The sequence below is a fragment of the Bradysia coprophila genome (assembly GCF_014529535.1).
Source record: "Bradysia coprophila strain Holo2 chromosome IV unlocalized genomic scaffold, BU_Bcop_v1 contig_5, whole genome shotgun sequence".
Lineage (NCBI taxonomy): Eukaryota > Metazoa > Arthropoda > Insecta > Diptera > Sciaridae > Bradysia > Bradysia coprophila.
The window spans coordinates 8,891,794-8,910,446 of NW_023503374.1; the positions used below are offsets into that span (position 1 = coordinate 8,891,794).

Genomic DNA, 18,653 nt, shown 5'->3' on the forward strand with positions numbered 1-18,653 from the left:
CGGTCCAAACGTATGAATTACGGACACGGCAAGGAATCGTTTCGCTGTTACATATATATTTATTTTGTGTCTAGTATACACTTCCTCAATTGCCATATAGTTTTCTTCAACAACTTGAATCGTTCAATCCAAATACGGTGTTCTGCCAATATTGTGTAGCACACACTTGCTGAATGAAATTTTTATGTAACTATCAGCTAATCAAAATATCTGTACAGTCGCTGTTCAACACCTCAAGTCGTATAGATTCCGACATCGAATAAAGAAAAAAAGGGAGCTACAGAGTCACATCTACTACTACTACTACTGCAACAACATCTCTTAGCCGGCAATTGGTCAATGAATACCTCAAAGAAGATAAGATCAGCTGTTCCGTTTATTTTTGAAATGATATGCCATGCCGGATGCCGCCGTTTCATTCAAAGTGAACAAGCACGCACTAAAGGCAAAATAGTGTGAGCCAACTGGTTTTTGTTGCTGCTCGCATTTTTGACATAAGAAAAAGTTGAATGAAAGTAAAAAATTCATTCATTGCATGGTCTTGTTTTGATTCGGACGTGACCGATGATACGCTCAAAAGTTTGTATATAATATTGAAAGTCTGCTTGTGCATTCAATCTCGATTTCTTAAACTTATTCGGGTTAAGGTGTTGTGATTAGTTGAAATCGTGACGGTTTTATTATCTCGATGCTGTAACAGATATCAATTGACAGAAATTTTAATTTATTCAACAACGCAAAAACAATGCAAACAACCGTAACTCATTTGGATATATGTGAAAATAAAGCCGAAGAAAATTAAATTTGCCAATTTCATAAAGTGAAAGTTAATGTATAGAATTCACTGAATTTGTCCAAGTAAATTGGTAATTGGCGAACTTGAACATGACACGTCTTGGATTTATCACATTTTGATAATTTCAGTTACTTTCTGTTGAAGAGTTGATGTTTTCTAATTTTGATTAATTTGATAAGAAAAAGTGAAGAAATTCTTGTTTTGATTGTCAATCAACAACGGATAATTTAGCGTGATCAACCCATCGCCAATTATTTGCAATGACTGCTAAAAAGGATATTAAGACAAACCTGGATTTTGTCTTTAAAAATTTACTCGCTGGTGGTAAGTACAATTTATTCATTCAACATATTTGTACCAGTTCCGCTCTGTTGCCGGAAATAGTATCACAAAATCTCTGACACCAAAGTGTAATTTTCGTAATTTATAACGTTTTATTACGTTATAAAATTGCACTTGTAGTGTACCTTCTTCAACTTTCCGTGTCTCACATACCAGACCATTAAAAGTACGTCCGCAATCATCATCATCTACATGTGTGTGCAACATGGCTGGCCATAATAATATTTACACACCTTGCCATGTTATTGGGAAACATCTCAATTTATGAATTTATTTAACTTTCTTTTTTTTTAACATTTTTACCATGATTTACACATTCGTTATTTTGTTACACCTTCATTCACCGCATAGTTTTATGCATGGTGTCGTTTTGTTCACGTATAATCGACGGTTATGTGCAAGAAAAATTGCGTCATTCAGTCGCTAGCTGCAGCTAGAGTTCAAAATTGAAATTGAAAGACTAATGGAAAATGTAAACACAAATTCATTTTTACATTTAACTTTGATGTGTACAAGGAATCTCATGTCTCTCGGCTCCAAATGTCAAATGATGGAATTAGTCATTTGTGTACCTGTTTTGGACGATTGATTTTAGGCAATTTCGCGGATTGTAGGCCGAACGAAGTGAGGCTTACAAGCGAAAGTGCCTTAAATCAACCGTCCCAAACAGGTGCACATGTGAGTTTTCATGCAGAGGGCCGGAAACCCGAGAAAATTCGAAAAATTGCCCTCATTTTCGGCCCCGAAGCATGAAAACTATGTTAGTTTCTTATAGGATTCTATACGCCACAGTTTAATCTCATTTCTTTCATCCTTACTTAAACTAGGTCCCACCTGTTGGGCGGGTCGGGTCCCTTGACTGATAATTTTTCCAAAATAATTAACCAATTATATTACACTATTATAAATATCTTAATTTATTTTAACTGATTTTTTCATCTCATATCAGATTAATCGTCTACAACGTGACAATGAAGCGCATCCGATAAAGACACAATGAAATTCTATTGTGTTTTAAAGCCTTTTTCAGTGATCACATTTTCATTGAAAGAACGTTCGTGCCTAGTTTTCAAATATACGTTGGCTCTCATCGCAATTTTACGAGTGTAAAAATCTTACCAAATCAAAATGACATTTGATACCGCCAAAATTAACTGCTTTATTTTTTTCTATTACTCTGCTTGATACTTTGCCGCAAACTGCTCGCTCGTCCGAGCTGTCTAATATTGCAATACGATACCGCAACTCGTGTGAATTACGACCCTCGCTTCGCTCGGGCCGCAAACTTCACACTCGTCAGAGTTGTCTAATATTAGGTTTGGTCTAATCGCAAACTTCTCGCTTGTCCGAGATGTCTAATATTGCAATACGATACCGAAACTCGTGTGAATTACGACCCTCGCTTCGCTCGGGCCGCAAACTTCACACTTGTCACTTGTCTAATATTAGGTTTGGTCTAATCGCAAACTTCTCGCAAGGCCGAGCTGTCTAATATTGCAATATGATATCGCTTCGCTCGGGCCGTAAGCTTCACACTCGTCGAAGTTGCCTAATGTTAGAATTGCTTGACTTTTGTAATACTATATACTCACTGTATAGATATATGCTGCTTGTTAATTATCAAATATAAAAATCAACTATCAATTATAAAATACCAATAATCGAATATCAATGATATTGTTCATTTATTACATTGCATTTCTATTTTTTGGGGTAACTTCCGAAGCGTTGATCACACATAGCTTATCGTCGAACTTAACCTTCCAAATGTCAGATGTATAATTTTATGAACCAAAATTTTTCACTATTTTCTGCCAGTCAAGGGAATAAGACATTAAATTATCAATTGTCAACAGAGTAAAATCCTGTTTTTCTGGAATAGTTTCCAGATACTTTTAGGCCCACATGACCTATCTTCCAACTATCTTTGTATAGTTACAATCATTTCAGTGAAGGGAATTATCAATTACCAATAATTATCAATTATCAATTATAAGCAGCATAAAATGAATTTTTCTGGAATAGCTTTCAGATCCTTAGGCCCGACATGGCCCATCTTTGAATTCCATTCCTCGTCGATTAAAACAAATTTTATTAAAATCGGTTAAGAATGACTCAAGTCATCTCAAGTCGTGACAAATAGATTACAAACAATTACGTTTCTCATAACATTTCATAAAATGTCACAACACATTAAATTATCAATATTAATTTTCAATTAACATGTATTATCAATTATCAACAGAGTAAAATCCTGTTTTTCTGGAATAGTTTCCAGAATCTTATCCCGATATGGCCCATCTTTGAAATTAACCTCTGGAATCCCATTCCTCGTCGATTAAAAAAAAAATCATAAAAATCGGTTATGAATTAATCAAGTTATCGTGATTAAAAAAAAAAATAGGTTACAAACAATTACGTTTTCCTTCACATTTCATACATTGTTAGGTTACAAACATTTTATGGTATTTTCTGGCGTAAGACTCTTGACTTTCAGTCAAGGGAACAATATTATTATTACCAATTATCAGTTATTACAGTTACATTTTATATAATAATATCACCACAACACATTAATTTATCAAAATATCAATTATCAGCACTGTATAATCAATTACAATTATCAACAATTAAAATTATCAACAAAATCATGTTTTTCTGGAATAGTTTCCAGAACCTTATCCCGACATGGCTCATCTTCGAACTTAACCTCAGGAATTTCATTCCTCGTCGATTAAAAAAAAAATCATCAAAATCGGTTAATAATTACTCAAGTTATCGTCGTGACAAAAAGAAAAATATTTCAAACATTTAAAGTTTTGATAATTTTTCATACACTGTATGGTTACTAACATTTTAGGGTATTTTCTGGCATAAGACCCTTGACTTTCAGTCAAGGGAATTAAATTTAAGAAAGTAACTGTACCTGACAAGTCTCGGCCTGAATATAACCTGGCCATGCAAATTCAACTCAATCGCTTGCACGTATAGATCAAATATTTTGAACGTAGTCAATATCACTAGCTTCAAGTTGCACATATTGCTGCTGCAATAGTGAATGTATTAAAACTTAAATTTCAACAACAACGGAAATTTATTGCTGTTGACTAAAATCAAACATCTTTGCGTTAGGCGATTGAGTTGATTTTGCATGATATGTATTTGACCTGTTCCGTGCCCTATTTTCGGTGAATAATAACGTAATCAGCAGTCAGTAATGCACTTGAACCTAGTCTTACATAGTCTCAAAATTTGAGAATTCAAGATTATTTCTTTTGGCTTAAACTTTATAGTCTAGTTCTTGTCCTAGGTTTCAATTTGGGTAGAATAAATTAGACTAAACACGTTTGTTTGTTCTAATCAGGGGCGGATTAAGGTTTTCAGCGCCCCTGGGCAATTTCATCGTGACTCATACGTTATCAATATCTATCTTTTCCGATGACTTTTTTAGGATAGGATATAGTTAGTATGAGTATCGACCGATTATCCTTGCACCTCAGCTGTCAATGGGCCTGTTGTGCATTCACTCATAATGATAACAACTATCCAAAATCATAATTGGAGCTACTGATTCACGATTGAGAACGGTAACAGTTTTTGACTTATTAGTGACGTAAGTATATGTTACTAATAGGGAAGACTAATCATCCATGATTAGGAAAAAAAGCTATGAGCTTCTAATTGATCGATAGGTCGCTTTCAATTTCAATTTCATTTATTTCCAAAAGAAATTTGTTAAACTAAGCGCACCGCGTAGCTCCAGTATGCGTTACAATTCTAAGGAGCTACAACAGCTACAACAAGAGCTACCGCTTTACGGTAGAGCCTTTACCTACTAAGCTACCTGAGAGTCCTAATGTGGACGAAATACACGAAACTCACATATTTTAAATAGGCAACCTAAGGTCGACTTAAAAGATCAAAGGTTACTGTAGAGCGGTGAGGCTTGCCGAGCTTCTGTATCTTACAAACACAACAACAAGTATATTACAGCCGAAATACACGTATTTTTTTTTGTAGCCTTTGTATTCTCCGCTACTGGATATAGGCCGCCCGATGATAAGGGATTTAACCATGAAACACAACGCGAATTGTTAAATTCACGTGAATTTCGAACCACACCTATAGGTTGGGAAGCGGTTAAGATTTTTGTCTGGTGTTAATTATATCTCCGGATAAAGTTGGACTTAGATATTTGTACACAGAATTCATTCATATCGGTCTAATGTGTACGGTTCGTTGAGGGCACCAAACGACCAAGATTGGGTATAGGCCTAGGAACATTACTTTTCTACAAAACACCGAAGAAAAATTTTCATGTTGGAAGACCAGTACGCTACCACTTTTCTTGATTTAATTGAGATCTGATAGAAATTGATAAACGCCGCAGACGAAATTTTTTTCTTCATTTACTTATTTCAATTATGACAGATTTTCGTTAGATTAATTTCCATTTTCGAAGCTCCTCGTATTTCCAGCGCCCCATTTCTCTTCCCAGCGCCTGGCTAGAGCCAGAATTGCCCTGAGGTTAATCCGCCCCTGGTTCTAATCTTTATTTAGAGCTATCGAAACTTAATTTGTAAATTTAATATTCGTTTGGAATGAAAGTTCAGTGTTAAATCATCAGCAAGAAGAAAATTTATTCTTCAGCATTAGAACAAAATTAACAATAAAAAGTGTTAAGGGTCAGTGTTAAAGGAATATTAATGACAACAATGAAATAATAACTCAAAAAAGTGAAGTCATTTCAGTGCCGCACTGGAAAAAATTTTCATACAAAATAGTACTCTATTTAGCAGCACTTTTGCTTGAAAATGAACTTCATAAAGTGGATCATCAATTGAACAATATATAAGTAAATTCGCCAGACAATCCGTAAATTGATTTGCTTCGTCTCTGTTGTGTCAATCCCCATTCTGATTTCTTAATAAACCTCTCGCAGACGCAACCATAACTCCAACAAAATTATCGAGTCTGATACTCCTTTTGATCGAAATTTTTCCATTAGCTTAAGGGAAAATCTTTTATTTCAATTGTTTTAACATTCATATTACTATATTAGATCACACTCTAACCAGAGTTTATCTATTATTTTCGTCATCGCTGTCGATAACAGCTGACCTTCATGCCTTGGGCAAAAATTACGGAATTTTTCTCGTAATTTGGGCCCTCAGAAAAAAAGGTGTATACGCGGACGGTTTATTTTAGGAACTTTCGCTAGTCACCCATACTTTCGTTCGGGCTACAACTCGCGAAATTACCGTCCACAGCAGATACGTAAATAACTAAAGATACGTAAAGGGCGGTGGAAACATGTGAAAATAAAGTGGAAACATTCAAAAGAGCTGTAAGATGGCTTACATTTCTATGCCCGACAAAAAACAGTTCAATTCTATGTAAGTCATCAGTTTGAACTTACAATATTTCTTTCTCTCTATTCACCAAAATATGACAATTGTTCAAGTTTATCTCGAACAGAATTATGCAAACGAATAATAATTTCGTAACAAAAGTTCGTTTCGGCGTCTAATTTTTTATTTTTTTTTTTTTTGATTTGCATAACTAAAGTAGTTTGTCCTGTGTGTGTTTAGTGCTTTGTGATGTATAAACACTTCAATAATGATAAGCAAATGATTTTCACTGATGGATGGTGAAAACAATCATTGAGTATTGACTTAAGATGAATACGTATGACACTCCCAATTATAGAAAATTGTAGAGGTGAAGTCTGTTTCTTTGTGTGAAGCTGAATTCATTAAATATTCAGTTTTGCTAAATTAATATTAAACGAGTTTGTAAATACAAATTCAAGTATAGAACAGTGGTTGTAATGACGTAGATTTCCAGCCATGACTAAAGGCTTGGACGGCAATTGTTTAACGACAAAATGAAAGTTTATTACATCCTACTTCTAGGTGTTGCTGGTATGTGTTCCAAGACTACTGTCGCACCGCTGGACCGAATAAAAATCCTTCTACAAGCCCATTCCACACATTACAAACATTTGGGAGTGTTCACTGGCCTACGACATATCGTTCGAAAGGAATCATTCTTGGCCCTGTACAAAGGCAATGGCGCGCAAATGGTCCGGATTTTCCCGTATGCTGCCATTCAATTTACTTCATTCGAAATTTACAAGAAAGTAAATTAAGAAACAAACGTTTTCTGTTATTTGGATTGATTGATTGATATTCAATTTTCTCAGTATTTGGGAGCGATCATTCCATCAACGTTGATGATCAAACATTCAGATAAATTTGTTGCTGGCGCTGCTGCCGGTGTATCTGCAGTATTTCTAACATATCCATTAGACACTATTCGCGCTCGATTGGCATTCCAAGTGGCCGGTGAACATAGATACACCGGCATCGCTCATACAGCAGTCACAATATTCAAATCGGTAATGTTTCATTGTAATCGTGACCATCATTCCTAGCATTAAACGATTTCTTTTTTCGTTTTCACAGGAAGGTGGAATCAGAGCACTGTATCGAGGGTTTGTGCCGACTTTGATGGGCATGGTCCCATACGCTGGATTTTCATTTTATTGCTTCGAGATGATGAAATTTATGTGCATGAAATATTCACCGGCTTACACATGCAAAAAGTTCGAAAAGAATACGGGTAAGTCATTCGGGTCGTCAAGTTCACGATGTTTTTTTGTAAATTACGATTTTCGTACATCACGATTATGGTTTAAGGTTTCACTTAATGTTCAACAGCATTAGATTTGCGTATAATGTATATATAACGTAATAGCGACTGTTTGGAGTGAGTGAAGGTCAAGCATACTTTTGATAAAAATAATTTTCTTTTCGTTGAGACTTACAAAGATTCCACAATTTTTACATTTCCTTTATAGTCAAAGGTATTGCGTCATTACGCTCGCTTTGATTTTGTTATTATTCAAGTTGTGGAACTGGGGGACGTCCATAAATGACACTGTTTACCAAGATTTTTAGACCCGACCAACATTGATCGTCCCCGATTTTTTATGTATTTAACATTACATATTCCATCCCTCCTTCAAATCTGACGTTATTCATGAACGTTCCCTTTAATTTTCTTTTGCTGAACGACAGGAAAAGTGATTTATAAGTGGTCTAACATTTGACTTCGTTTATTATTAATTAATATGCAGTGCTTAAGCACGGTTTTAATTGAACAATAAAATTTGCGCACCGTTTACGATGGTGAGCTTACAGAAGCACAAGGTCGACAAGCAGATTAAAATCCAATTTCAAATAAACAGTAATAATAATTGACCTGCGTTCCGGCCACTCGTTCTACTCGTTCGAAATTTAAAATTTTACTACAATGACTGGCTACTAAAATGCTGAGAACGACCTGCAGTGCGCTTAATATTTCATATTGGCTAAAGGCATTCGATCTCTAAAACAATTATTTTTATTGAAAGGGGGCCAAAATTACGCGTGATAAATATAAAACTAAAGCTGAGGAGTTTGGTACGTCTTTTACAGATTACTCAATTAACAACTGGTTCCACAACTTTTCTCACCGAATGTTGAACTAATTTTCTAGTTTCAAGACCGACGCTCAACATTCCTAGAAAATTTAAATTCTCCTTCGCATTCCCCTTATTTATTATCGTAATGCACCTTGACCTTCACTAATTCCGTGTTTCGTTTTTAATTTCAGGTGGGCTAGTATTGAACATACCTGCAAAATTACTGTGTGGAGGCTTTGCTGGTGCTGTTGCCCAATCATTTTCTTATCCATTGGACGTAACACGTCGTCGAATGCAGCTGGCAATGATGAATCCAGAAACCGCCAAATTTGGGTATGATTTTCGCTTGCTCTTATTCTTTCTCTCGTAATGGGGATCATTCAACAAGCACTGAGTTGTGACTACAACCATACATAACCAGTTAGGTTCTATTTTTTGGAAAATTGTTTGCCAGAATTTTCCGTTAGAAAATTTGTCAAAATGAAAATTTTTAGCGAATTTTGGATAATCAATTTCCCAAAAATAGGCGCTTGGTTAGAATGTGGGAAGTGTAATAGATACCGTTACTGCTTGACATTGATTTTTTGAATGATCACCTCAAACTGTATTTTGCAAATTTAACGTCTAACAGATAGGAGCCATACAATCTTTACTAATTAATCATGGTTTAGGAAACTAATAAAAAGAATGTATAGTCGGTTGGTGCCTGAATACCCTGAATTTGAACGCTATAATTACAAGCCCCTTCACTATAATTGATAACAAATTGTAAAGTATTAGTTCGACTTCTTAAGTCAGATTGTACTTCCTTCAAATCGAAACCACAGCCTCTCATGATTTTATTCCTTGAGAATTGTAGGTTATTGAAACGGTTCATCCTTCCAACAGAAGACCGACAAAGGAAAGACAATGCTCGATGAAATTTTGACTTCATTCATTGACTTTGTACTTCCATTAACAACATTTAATTTGCCTCTGGATTCTTTTCCTCTAAGCCAGCTAGCAAGGTTAGTGACATAAACTTGGAACTTGCTGACCCAAAAAAGTTGAGCAAGATTGATTCAGATGCCAGGCTTTGTAGTGGATATGTTGACTAGAGATGTAATTTTATTTTTTAATATTTGATGGAGCCTTTCGTAGTGAAACATTTTTTTTTTGTTTAATCTGTCTTATCATAGCATTTTACTAGATTAGTAACTTCCAGAGATGGAATGAAATCATTGAATTTTCTAAAAGAAAACAAAAAAATCATTTTTCATACAAAAATTTTGTATTTTATCTGTCCAACATTTAAAGTAATATCGAGAGTACGCCATTGTATGATCCAAAAACAACTTGTACCATGTATGTCTAACGGCTAATTAGTTATACCTCGACTTCTTCGAACAACCGTTCCAATCCATTGTCACTATCGGAAATAATTAACTCGGCTGTTGTATTCATACATTCATCTAGCTGCATAATCTTAACGCAAACGTTTGGAAACAAGCGCTTAATTTCACCAACTTTGCGATGGTCCATCATACGATCGTTCCACACCAATCGTAATGTTCTCAGCGTATAGCAATTTGATTTGATGTGAGCAAACATGCTGTATGAATCATAGGAACTAGAAGCACGATCGTCGGCTGTTAGGAAATTGCATTCGACGCTCAATTCTGTCAATTTCACACAGTTCTCGAATAAGTATTTCGTGTTGGTTTTGTTGATTGCAGGCAAAATGAGTTTCAATTCGATGAGATTTTTGTACTTTGAAAGTGCGGTGATCGTTTTGTTGTTCATTTTGTATCGTTCCAAATGTACACGACGATTGGCCAGAGTTAGATGGCGTAAATTGTTCTGCATATTTTGGTTGAATTGGCCCAGTAACTGGTTTGTTGACTCGTTGAAATGAAAGATCTGGAGAGTGGTCAAATTATCGAACAGATCGATATCGCGAACGACTTGAATGTTTGTTAACATAAACGGAGATAATCCCACAATTTTCAAAGCGTTTAAACGTAAGCAGTCCAGTGATGCGAAAAGAGAGAGATTGATTAGAACGTGGTTTCGTTGGGAACTTATCCGCAAAGTGTTCAATTCCGAAAATGTCCAATCTGGAAAATGTTCATAATAATCTTCTGTACAAATAGTAAGCTCCTGCAACCGACGACAGTATTTCTCCAGCCAATTGATGTGTTCTATTGATTTCTCGTGGTTGCTTGAAAGTTTTGTCAATGCCATTGTTACATCCTTTCCCCTACGCTTTACAAACGCTTCATTCGTTTCATCGCTCAAATTCAAAACTGAGTCCTCGGCGAAAAGTGTTTGAACCATAGGGATAGGTAGGTTTGAAAAGAACTCGTAAGCTTCTTCGTCGATGGATGCACACTCAACCCTTCGTAACCAATCTCCTGTCATTTTTTCATAGTCGATTGGTGATTCATTTGTACTCATAATGGTTACACCATCGTACTGAACTTTTCCTTTAGAGATGATCAATTTGCGAGACCATGCATGTTCCAATTGAATTTGATGGTTGATATTTTCCATTAACCAAATCAGTGGCGAATGGTTGTATATGTTCGTCATCTGCTGTGGGAAGCAGATGTGTCGTAGGTTAGGGTGCCAATTGGCTACTTCAAGCAACTCCTTGTAATCGGAGATTGTGTACGTTTTGCACGACAATGAAATTGAAAGTAATGTCGGGACCTTGGATATCAACCGAACAACATCTTGCAACGGCATATTAAAACATGGTTTGAAGCTCTTCAGTGAACGGAAATTGCAAAGTATGTCCATGGTTCGATCAATTAAAACGTCTCGATCACCATCGAGACTGACCAAACGTAAGTCTTTAAGATCTTGACACGGTGCGACAATTTTCTCGATGCATTCATTCAACGCACCATTTGGAACTTCTAAATTTATCGATTGCAAATTGGTCATTCGGATCGGTTGAATTTGCACAGGTATGTCAATACCAGTACAAAACGAGAATGTGCAATCCAAAGATTCTATATTTGCGTTGTCGAATGCGAACAACAGTCTGAAATCGCTCAGCACCAACTTGACATTCTTCAATTGCATCCTATTATTCTTCACAAATGTTTTCAATTTCATCTCGTCGGAAATTGTCCTTGTACGCATCTCAAAATGGGTTAAATGTCTGTACCGTAGATGGCACCACTGTCTATTAGTTGGATAGATGTACTCTGCGTAGAAATGGGTTACATTTGGTGTTCTTGACAACATGTTGTAGAAATTAAAACCTATTTGAGCGTCGAACATTCGAGTTGTCAGGTGAATCATTCGTATGTTTTCACCGATACTTTGAATCACCTGATTAATCCAATGATTTCGGTTGTCTATTGCGGTATGAAATGTAAGTTTTATAGCTGAGACACGCTCCAAAATGAACGGATAATGTTGTACGATTGCAGGGAACTCATTTTCCGACGACCGATCGAATATTTCAATTTCGTACCATTTACTTTCGCTGGAGCCGTTGTATTTTCTGCGAACAGTTTCACCCAGTACATTGTAGAAACGTTTGCAAACATTGCGGGATATGGTATTCGCTGTTGTATCATCACAATGCCAAAAGATTCTTTCCAAAATTTCAGTCGCAAATTTCGCTATGTTGAATTCAGTCGTTTCACTGGTTTCACTCATTGAAATATTTTTGGAATTCCAAGATTGTCCTAATTTTTTAGCGATATCTGATTCGGACGTTTCTAATCCACGTCGATCTTCTTCTTCTTCTCTTCCTTTTCAAGCAATAGTAGGACAATGAAAGTCAGTCAACCCATGTTTGTTAAAGGAGTTTAAAAAATCGCGCGAAATTTCATATTTCGATCGGATGCTGATAATATTCATCGTCAGAGAGATATATTTTGGTATTGATCTGAAAACTCAGCCCCGTTTGACTGAACGTTAAAATTCAATATTTTCATTACATCCCAATTTGGGAAGTGACATGAGGGGTCATTCATAAATGACGTCCGGTACTGAGGGGGGAGAGGGGGTCTACGATTTCGGACACTCCACACAAAATTGGGTCAAATTTGACCACTTCTGCGTGACGAGGGGGGAGGGGGGGGGGTCTAAAACTGACCAAAAGTAGTGGACGTCATTTATAAATGACCCCTTACTCCTATTCGTAACTCAGAGGAAAAAGAATAACGTAAAAAAATCGAAAAAATAGTTTGAGATCGGCAGTTATATGAACAATTTCAAAGTCAGTCCTATTACCGTGGATGAACGTTAGCATAGCTCCCTCGAAGCAAGCCCCATTCACACTTGTCAGATCCATAAAATAAACTGGAAAATAAAAAAAAAGTATCTTTACAAGAGCCGCACTTATCTAATTTAATGTTCTGTTTCTCTTATGCTGCCATTGCCTCGGACTCGAATTCTACATTGCAGAAGGTTAGTAATTAAAATTTCTGTGTGGCATGTACTGTACTGTTTTTCCTTCATGCTTGATGCAATTAAAATCATTTTCATCATACTTCATGCTTCCTTTATTTCTATTGTCATCGATTGAGATTTGTTTTTAAAGTTTACGTCTAGGAGATTTTGAAAAACTTAAACTAACAGCATAAAACTTTCATATTTTATAGTATGGGTATGGTGAGCACATTGTCATTGATTTACCGTGAAAATGGAATCGTTCGTGGGCTATATCGTGGAATGTCAATTAACTACTTACGAGCCTGTCCTATGGTAGCCGTTTCATTTTCTACGTACGAATTGTTGAAGCAATCGTTAAGTTTGGATACTGGAATGAAATTGTAAAATATGATCGACACTATAGTGAACAGAGACAACAAGCAATCAAAGGTCGTTGTATTATGGACACTGATTACCGCAATATCTAAAAATATAATTTGCATTGGACGACAGAGACACCTGTCTTTTTTTATTTTTTTTAAATTTATTTATTTGCCTTTGCAGTTAAGAATAAATTTGGTTTAAAACTTTGTTTGAAAATTTCAATTTGAGAAACAAAAATATTTTTTTTATTAATCTGGTGCTAGTGATCATCTGGAATTAAATTCTATTGAAAAATAAAATTTCCAATCGTTTCATTTGAAATACGATGTATTCTCAGCCAAGGTTCTGAAAGAACAGGTTAAGACACGAAGACGGTGGTGAAGATTTTTTTTTTTGTTAAGTTGAATCGTCATATAGACTTTAACAAATCTAGTTAGTGCCACAGAGAAGTGTCTTAACCTATTCTTTCAGAACCTTGTGCTCAACATCGATACATGATGCACTTCGCCGAGCTGTTTACTTCTGAGACATTTAATTTTTTTAACAAGAAAATCCAACTTGACGAAAATTTTTTGTTTTTGTCAAGTCAGATTTTTCTTATAAAAATTCAAGTGTCTCAGTTATTAATGCTGCTGATGCTATATGCCATATGTGCAAAATCATTAAACATTTAAATGAATCTTCTTTCTCACTACTCATCTAAGAGATGTAGGACAAGAACGAAGAACACTGAAGATTAGATTGGCTTCGTCAACTTAACACAACGTAAAAATAGCCCCTTCTTCGAGTGGTCAGTAGTCATATAAGATTGACTTGGAGTGGTGACATTATACCCAGAAATATTATGATTTCGATTTTTATTGGTGCAGCGACGTTAAAATTGTAAAATACAATAAATTGAATGAAAAGAAACTAAGCTAAAGTCAACTGATCTGATTAATAGCTAAAATGTGCTTCTCTTCATGGTACGTACGTAATACATGACCAATAACTCCAGCCGTTTCTGCATCACTTAGCCATAAATTGATGGATGAATAATTGTCTAAAATGGAGATGTATGCTGTAAAAAAAGTAGAGAACCGTATGCATGAGTGTTGCACAAATTGCAATGTCAATTTGGATTTACCGATAAAAATTTTCGGACTAGAAAAACTCAATTGAATGTGTGGCGATGTAATTAAGGCTTTAAGCATTGGTGAGTCCTTTAAAAGGCCATCGTTGTAGTTATTGTTCGTACGCATCAACCATCGACAGGCGTCAACGTAATTATTTTCAGCTACTTTCAACGCGTCTTCTACATCGTCCTTGCTGAATCCCATTTTCCAAATAATTTCCTTTAGATTTGACTTGGTTGTAACGTGTTTGTACGCGTATATGCGAATTATCTCTAATAAAGCTTCAATGTTTCTTTTGGTACTCTAGAAAAGTGACGCAGGTCAATGCAAATCTATCAATGGAGCTGAATGTTGAAAGACTGGTCGTATACCTCTTGTGATGAGGAATTCAAAAAATGAGTTTCCAAGAATCGCTCGTTCAATTCAAGAAATTTCGTTTTTTGCTCCCAATTATTGCCGGTGCTGGAAAAACAAGTGAAGATCGGGGTTTACAGTCGCTCTTTTAGCCATGTACAAGGAAGATGCTTGGGAACATCCATTGATCGCATAACCATTTTTGGCTCTCAAACCTCACCATCTTTAATGAAGCTGTCGAAATTAATGGATATTCCCTGTATAAGGACCAGTACATGTATTATATGGCTAATTATAGAAGCTTTCCACGGTCACTTCTCAGAATTTCACCAAATTCAATTCAATTCTACAAAACAACAAAAGAATTCCGATGAAAATCTTATGAATTTCATGAATTTCCCTAAAGAAGTAATGTTGGAATTAACCATAAGGACTTAAGACAAAGTCGTCAAATTCACCACACGTCAACCCACATATCCGGGTTTTTCTTCAGATGAAAATTAGCAATTTGTCCTCCTCATCATCATCATGGTCATTTGTCAGATTTGCTCTACGGCAGACATTTGTGGGAAGCCCTACCAAAGTTTTAAGGTCCCGTAACATTGATGTAAAGCAAACTTACGTTTCTGCTTTCAGTGTTTTCTGTACAGAGCAATGCGGTAACGAGTCCAGCTGATACAAGTCGTTTTGACGAATCAGCCTTTCCTTGAACATCAAAATGATTTGTGCTGCGTACGGACTCGCACCAATGACGAATGCTGAAGATTTGGCCAACGATATCAAGATTTGTCTTATGTCACTTTTCACCTGCAATTACAGAGTAAACTGTTTTTGTCTATTTGAATGGCCCCTTAGTGTTTCTGGAATTTACATCACAACGTAACATGATTTCGTTAACGTCCCCAACGGATTCGGTTTTTTCACCACATTGAATCCTGTCCACTGTTGCTTTATCAATGACCAACTGTGAGGGACCTTTTTGCACCCGATTTTCATTATCATTCTCTTCCGTGAGCCTGCACTTCATCAACAAAAGCTCATCTGCAACAATTAAAAGAATTGTCAAGTCAAATCATTAATCTAATGTCTACGTCTCTTACCACAGTCAGAGAGATTACTTTGGCTTATTGACAAGGACTCATTCAGGGCGAGCATACTTGCGTTGGATTTTAACAATTTGTAGCCAAGGATACTACTGGTACCGTGGTCATTAGATACGGCAACTAATTCTCTTAATGCTTGACATTTAACTTCTTGGATTGTTGTGGTTGACACTAAACGTAAGGGCACTATTCTTCCATCGTATCCTACTATCTTTAACAGAATCGCGTCGTCTGCGTTCTCGTCGTAAAGTTCAATTGAATCGTAAGACACATCTTTTCGCAGTGGTATTTTATCGCTAACTCTACAATAATTGTATGAAATTTGAATCGATCGATTCAGTCAAATCTATTGAAGGAACCATACCCAATTGTATCGGATGAAAAGTTTGCTCTTTTTCTGGATGCTTCCCATTTTGCTTTTCGCTCTGCAAATTTCTCACGCATCCATGGTATCATCGGCTACAAATGTTTCCCAATCAATTTGCCAATTATCTCAGAATATTCGACATTGTGTCCGCAATTTTCAGCTATAATATTCACTTTTATAGTCAATTTGTTCGATAGTAAACATCGATTAAATTTGTTGACATTTTCTTTAGCACAACAATTTATGTGTTACCAGATTCAGTCTTCTTCTTTTTCGTTGACACTTTAGAACAATTAAAACTTGAGTGTAGCGGTAAGTAACTTAAATTTAATTGTTGTCTCGCAAAAGATCATACTCTTCGCTACGGCAATTCGATTAAATACCGATGAATATTCTCGTGAAAGTACAGCCATAACGAAAACAAAATAGTATTTTTCGTACCAAGCCAGGAAATGACGATTTTTTCAGCACTAGTCTTAAGTCTTAAGTTTTCCTTAGGACTTGTGCTTTAAAATAGTATTTTGCATAACAAGGGGCGAAAGTAAAAAAATTCAAACGTGTGAAGTTTGCAGCCCGCGCCGCAGGCAAGGGCGGCAATCACACGATTTGAATTTTTTTACTTTTGCCCCGAGTGATGCATACTATTTTTTATGCCAAATACTGCGGAAGATTTGTATTTTCGGTCCGAAACAAAACATAATTTTAATTAAACTGTTGAGTTATCAACAAAATTTGCTGTAGAAACACCAAAATGCCGAAAAGCGCGGGGGTCCAGGGGGGGTTCCTGGTATAAAAATAAAAACAATTTAACAAATGAAATTACTGTAAAAATACATTCACTTGCTCACAAAACATTTGGCTATCGTCAACACAACACTACACTCAATGCGTACTTTCAATCAAGTGAACATGTGTTTTCGAGACATATGAGGACCGAAAGTAAAATGATGACAGTGACATTTACTTTCGGCCCGCAAATACGCAAGCCCACGGGGCGAAAGTAAAATGATGACAGTGACATTTACTTTCGGCCCGCAAATACGCAAGCCCACGGGGCGAAAGTAAAATGATGACAGTGACATTTACTTTCGGCCCAAGGCCTGAATTTTTGTTACTTTCGGTCACCATTTGAGGACCGAAAATACAAACTTTCGCAGTATTTGGCATAAAAATTCATTTCCTGTTGAGGTACGAACAACGTTTTGTGCGCCGTACAACTGAAATAGACAAAACCCATCAATTTACTTCAAAAAATTCAACCTTCACATTCACCATATTAAATTTGTTCAATCGAATAGTCATGGAAAAATTCATTCAAAACCGTTCTCGCACGATAAATCGTAAAGAAATGATTTTTTTTCCGCACGCTATATCGTTCAGGAAAACCTGACGCTGACATTTCGTAACAAAAAATCATTTCAAAATATGTCGTATTTCAGTTGCCCGGTGCACAAACCTCTTAGAAACATCTAATCATCTGTTATCGACAGCAATGACAAAGTAGACGACCATCACTGGGTTATATGGTAAAATGATGGGTCATAAATGAGGTAAAAGATTCTGCATCAAATATTTATATTTAGTTGCTTATAAATACGCTGAACAAAAAACTGAGGCTTACCATTAACATAACATCCTAAGCAAAATCGGTGCTACGTTTCGCTTAACCTGTTACATGCGGCAACCATATCAGCAGCATTTGCATCAGATATAATTCCTTCTTTCGATTTCGATCAAAGTATCAATCGACTGATTTGAAATCTTTTACTTCGATTTCGACCTCGTATATTTTAATCGAAATTATAGATAACAGATGAAGCAGTTCGTATACTGGTAGTGTAGTGATGCTAATCTCGATGACGGATCTCAATGTGAAATGTACAATCTAGCCAATAATGCTTGTAACATGTTAGTAGAAAGCCAGCTTCGGAACTGTAAATAATTTTACTATGCTGATGCATGTAATAAGGCTATTACATGCATAGGCATAGGCCTTTACATCACTCGCATAGTAAAACGTCGTACTACACACGGAAAATAAAGTGATATCTCGTATCACGATGAGTAAATGTACCTCGGGCTAAAGCCCTCGGTTACTTTTACTCATCTGGATACGAGATATCACTTTACTTCCCTTGCATAGTAATGTACTATGAACGAAATAGCAACGAAGTAGTTTTAATTTTTTCGTCGTCTCGTATCTACTCAATTATTTATTGTACCACTTTTTTAACACCGTTCAAACACAATACAACATCACTCTATGGCTATGTTTAATCATCACATATAGATAATTGTATGCAATGATAAACCTTTCTGTGAAGGGACAGTTCTGATGACATTATCTAAT

General features: G+C 36.0%; 2 protein-coding genes across 3 annotated transcripts; one reads left to right on the forward strand and one right to left on the reverse strand.

Moving 5' to 3' along the window:
- Window positions 1–512: 512 nt before the first annotated feature.
- Window positions 513–13,570, forward strand: LOC119072055 (graves disease carrier protein-like). Of its 2 annotated transcripts, XM_037177188.1 has the most exons (7): window positions 513–1,120; window positions 7,054–7,280; window positions 7,344–7,538; window positions 7,606–7,762; window positions 8,798–8,939; window positions 13,014–13,016; window positions 13,211–13,570. In XM_037177188.1, exons 1-7 carry the CDS (start codon window positions 1,057–1,059, stop codon window positions 13,383–13,385), a joined length of 963 nt encoding a protein of 320 aa, XP_037033083.1. In that variant the 5' UTR covers window positions 513–1,056; the 3' UTR covers window positions 13,386–13,570. The 2 variants fall into 2 exon arrangements, with proteins under 2 accessions (XP_037033083.1, XP_037033084.1); XM_037177189.1 differs by lacking the exon at window positions 13,014–13,016 and having other exon boundaries at window positions 514–1,120.
- Window positions 13,571–14,209: 639 nt separating this feature from the next.
- On the reverse strand, window positions 14,210–16,527 carry LOC119072056 (ubiquitin-associated domain-containing protein 1-like). The gene is made up of 7 exons (XM_037177190.1): window positions 16,301–16,527; window positions 15,934–16,238; window positions 15,705–15,874; window positions 15,456–15,640; window positions 14,851–14,941; window positions 14,491–14,782; window positions 14,210–14,424 (listed from the first exon to the last, which is right to left on the reverse strand). Exons 1-7 carry the CDS (start codon window positions 16,390–16,392, stop codon window positions 14,288–14,290), a joined length of 1,272 nt encoding a protein of 423 aa, XP_037033085.1. The 5' UTR covers window positions 16,393–16,527; the 3' UTR covers window positions 14,210–14,287.
- Between the last annotated feature and the right edge of the window lie 2,126 nt (window positions 16,528–18,653).

Excerpts from the sequence above, each read along its gene's own strand:
- LOC119072055 (XM_037177188.1), top strand. The coding sequence starts at position 1,057 with ATGACTGCTAAAAAGGATATTAAGACAAACCTGGATTTTGTCTTTAAA. Across the intron at positions 1,121-7,053 it reads TAAAAATTTACTCGCTGGTG|GTGTTGCTGGTATGTGTTCC; the intron begins GTAAGTACAATT and ends TCCTACTTCTAG. Across the intron at positions 7,763-8,797 it reads AAAGTTCGAAAAGAATACGG|GTGGGCTAGTATTGAACATA; the intron begins GTAAGTCATTCG and ends TTTTAATTTCAG.
- LOC119072056 (XM_037177190.1), bottom strand. The coding sequence starts at position 16,392 with ATGATACCATGGATGCGTGAGAAATTTGCAGAGCGAAAAGCAAAATGG. Across the intron at positions 16,239-16,300 it reads TTTTCATCCGATACAATTGG|AGTTAGCGATAAAATACCAC; the intron begins GTATGGTTCCTT and ends CAATTATTGTAG. Across the intron at positions 14,783-14,850 it reads TGAATTCCTCATCACAAGAG|AGTACCAAAAGAAACATTGA; the intron begins GTATACGACCAG and ends TCACTTTTCTAG.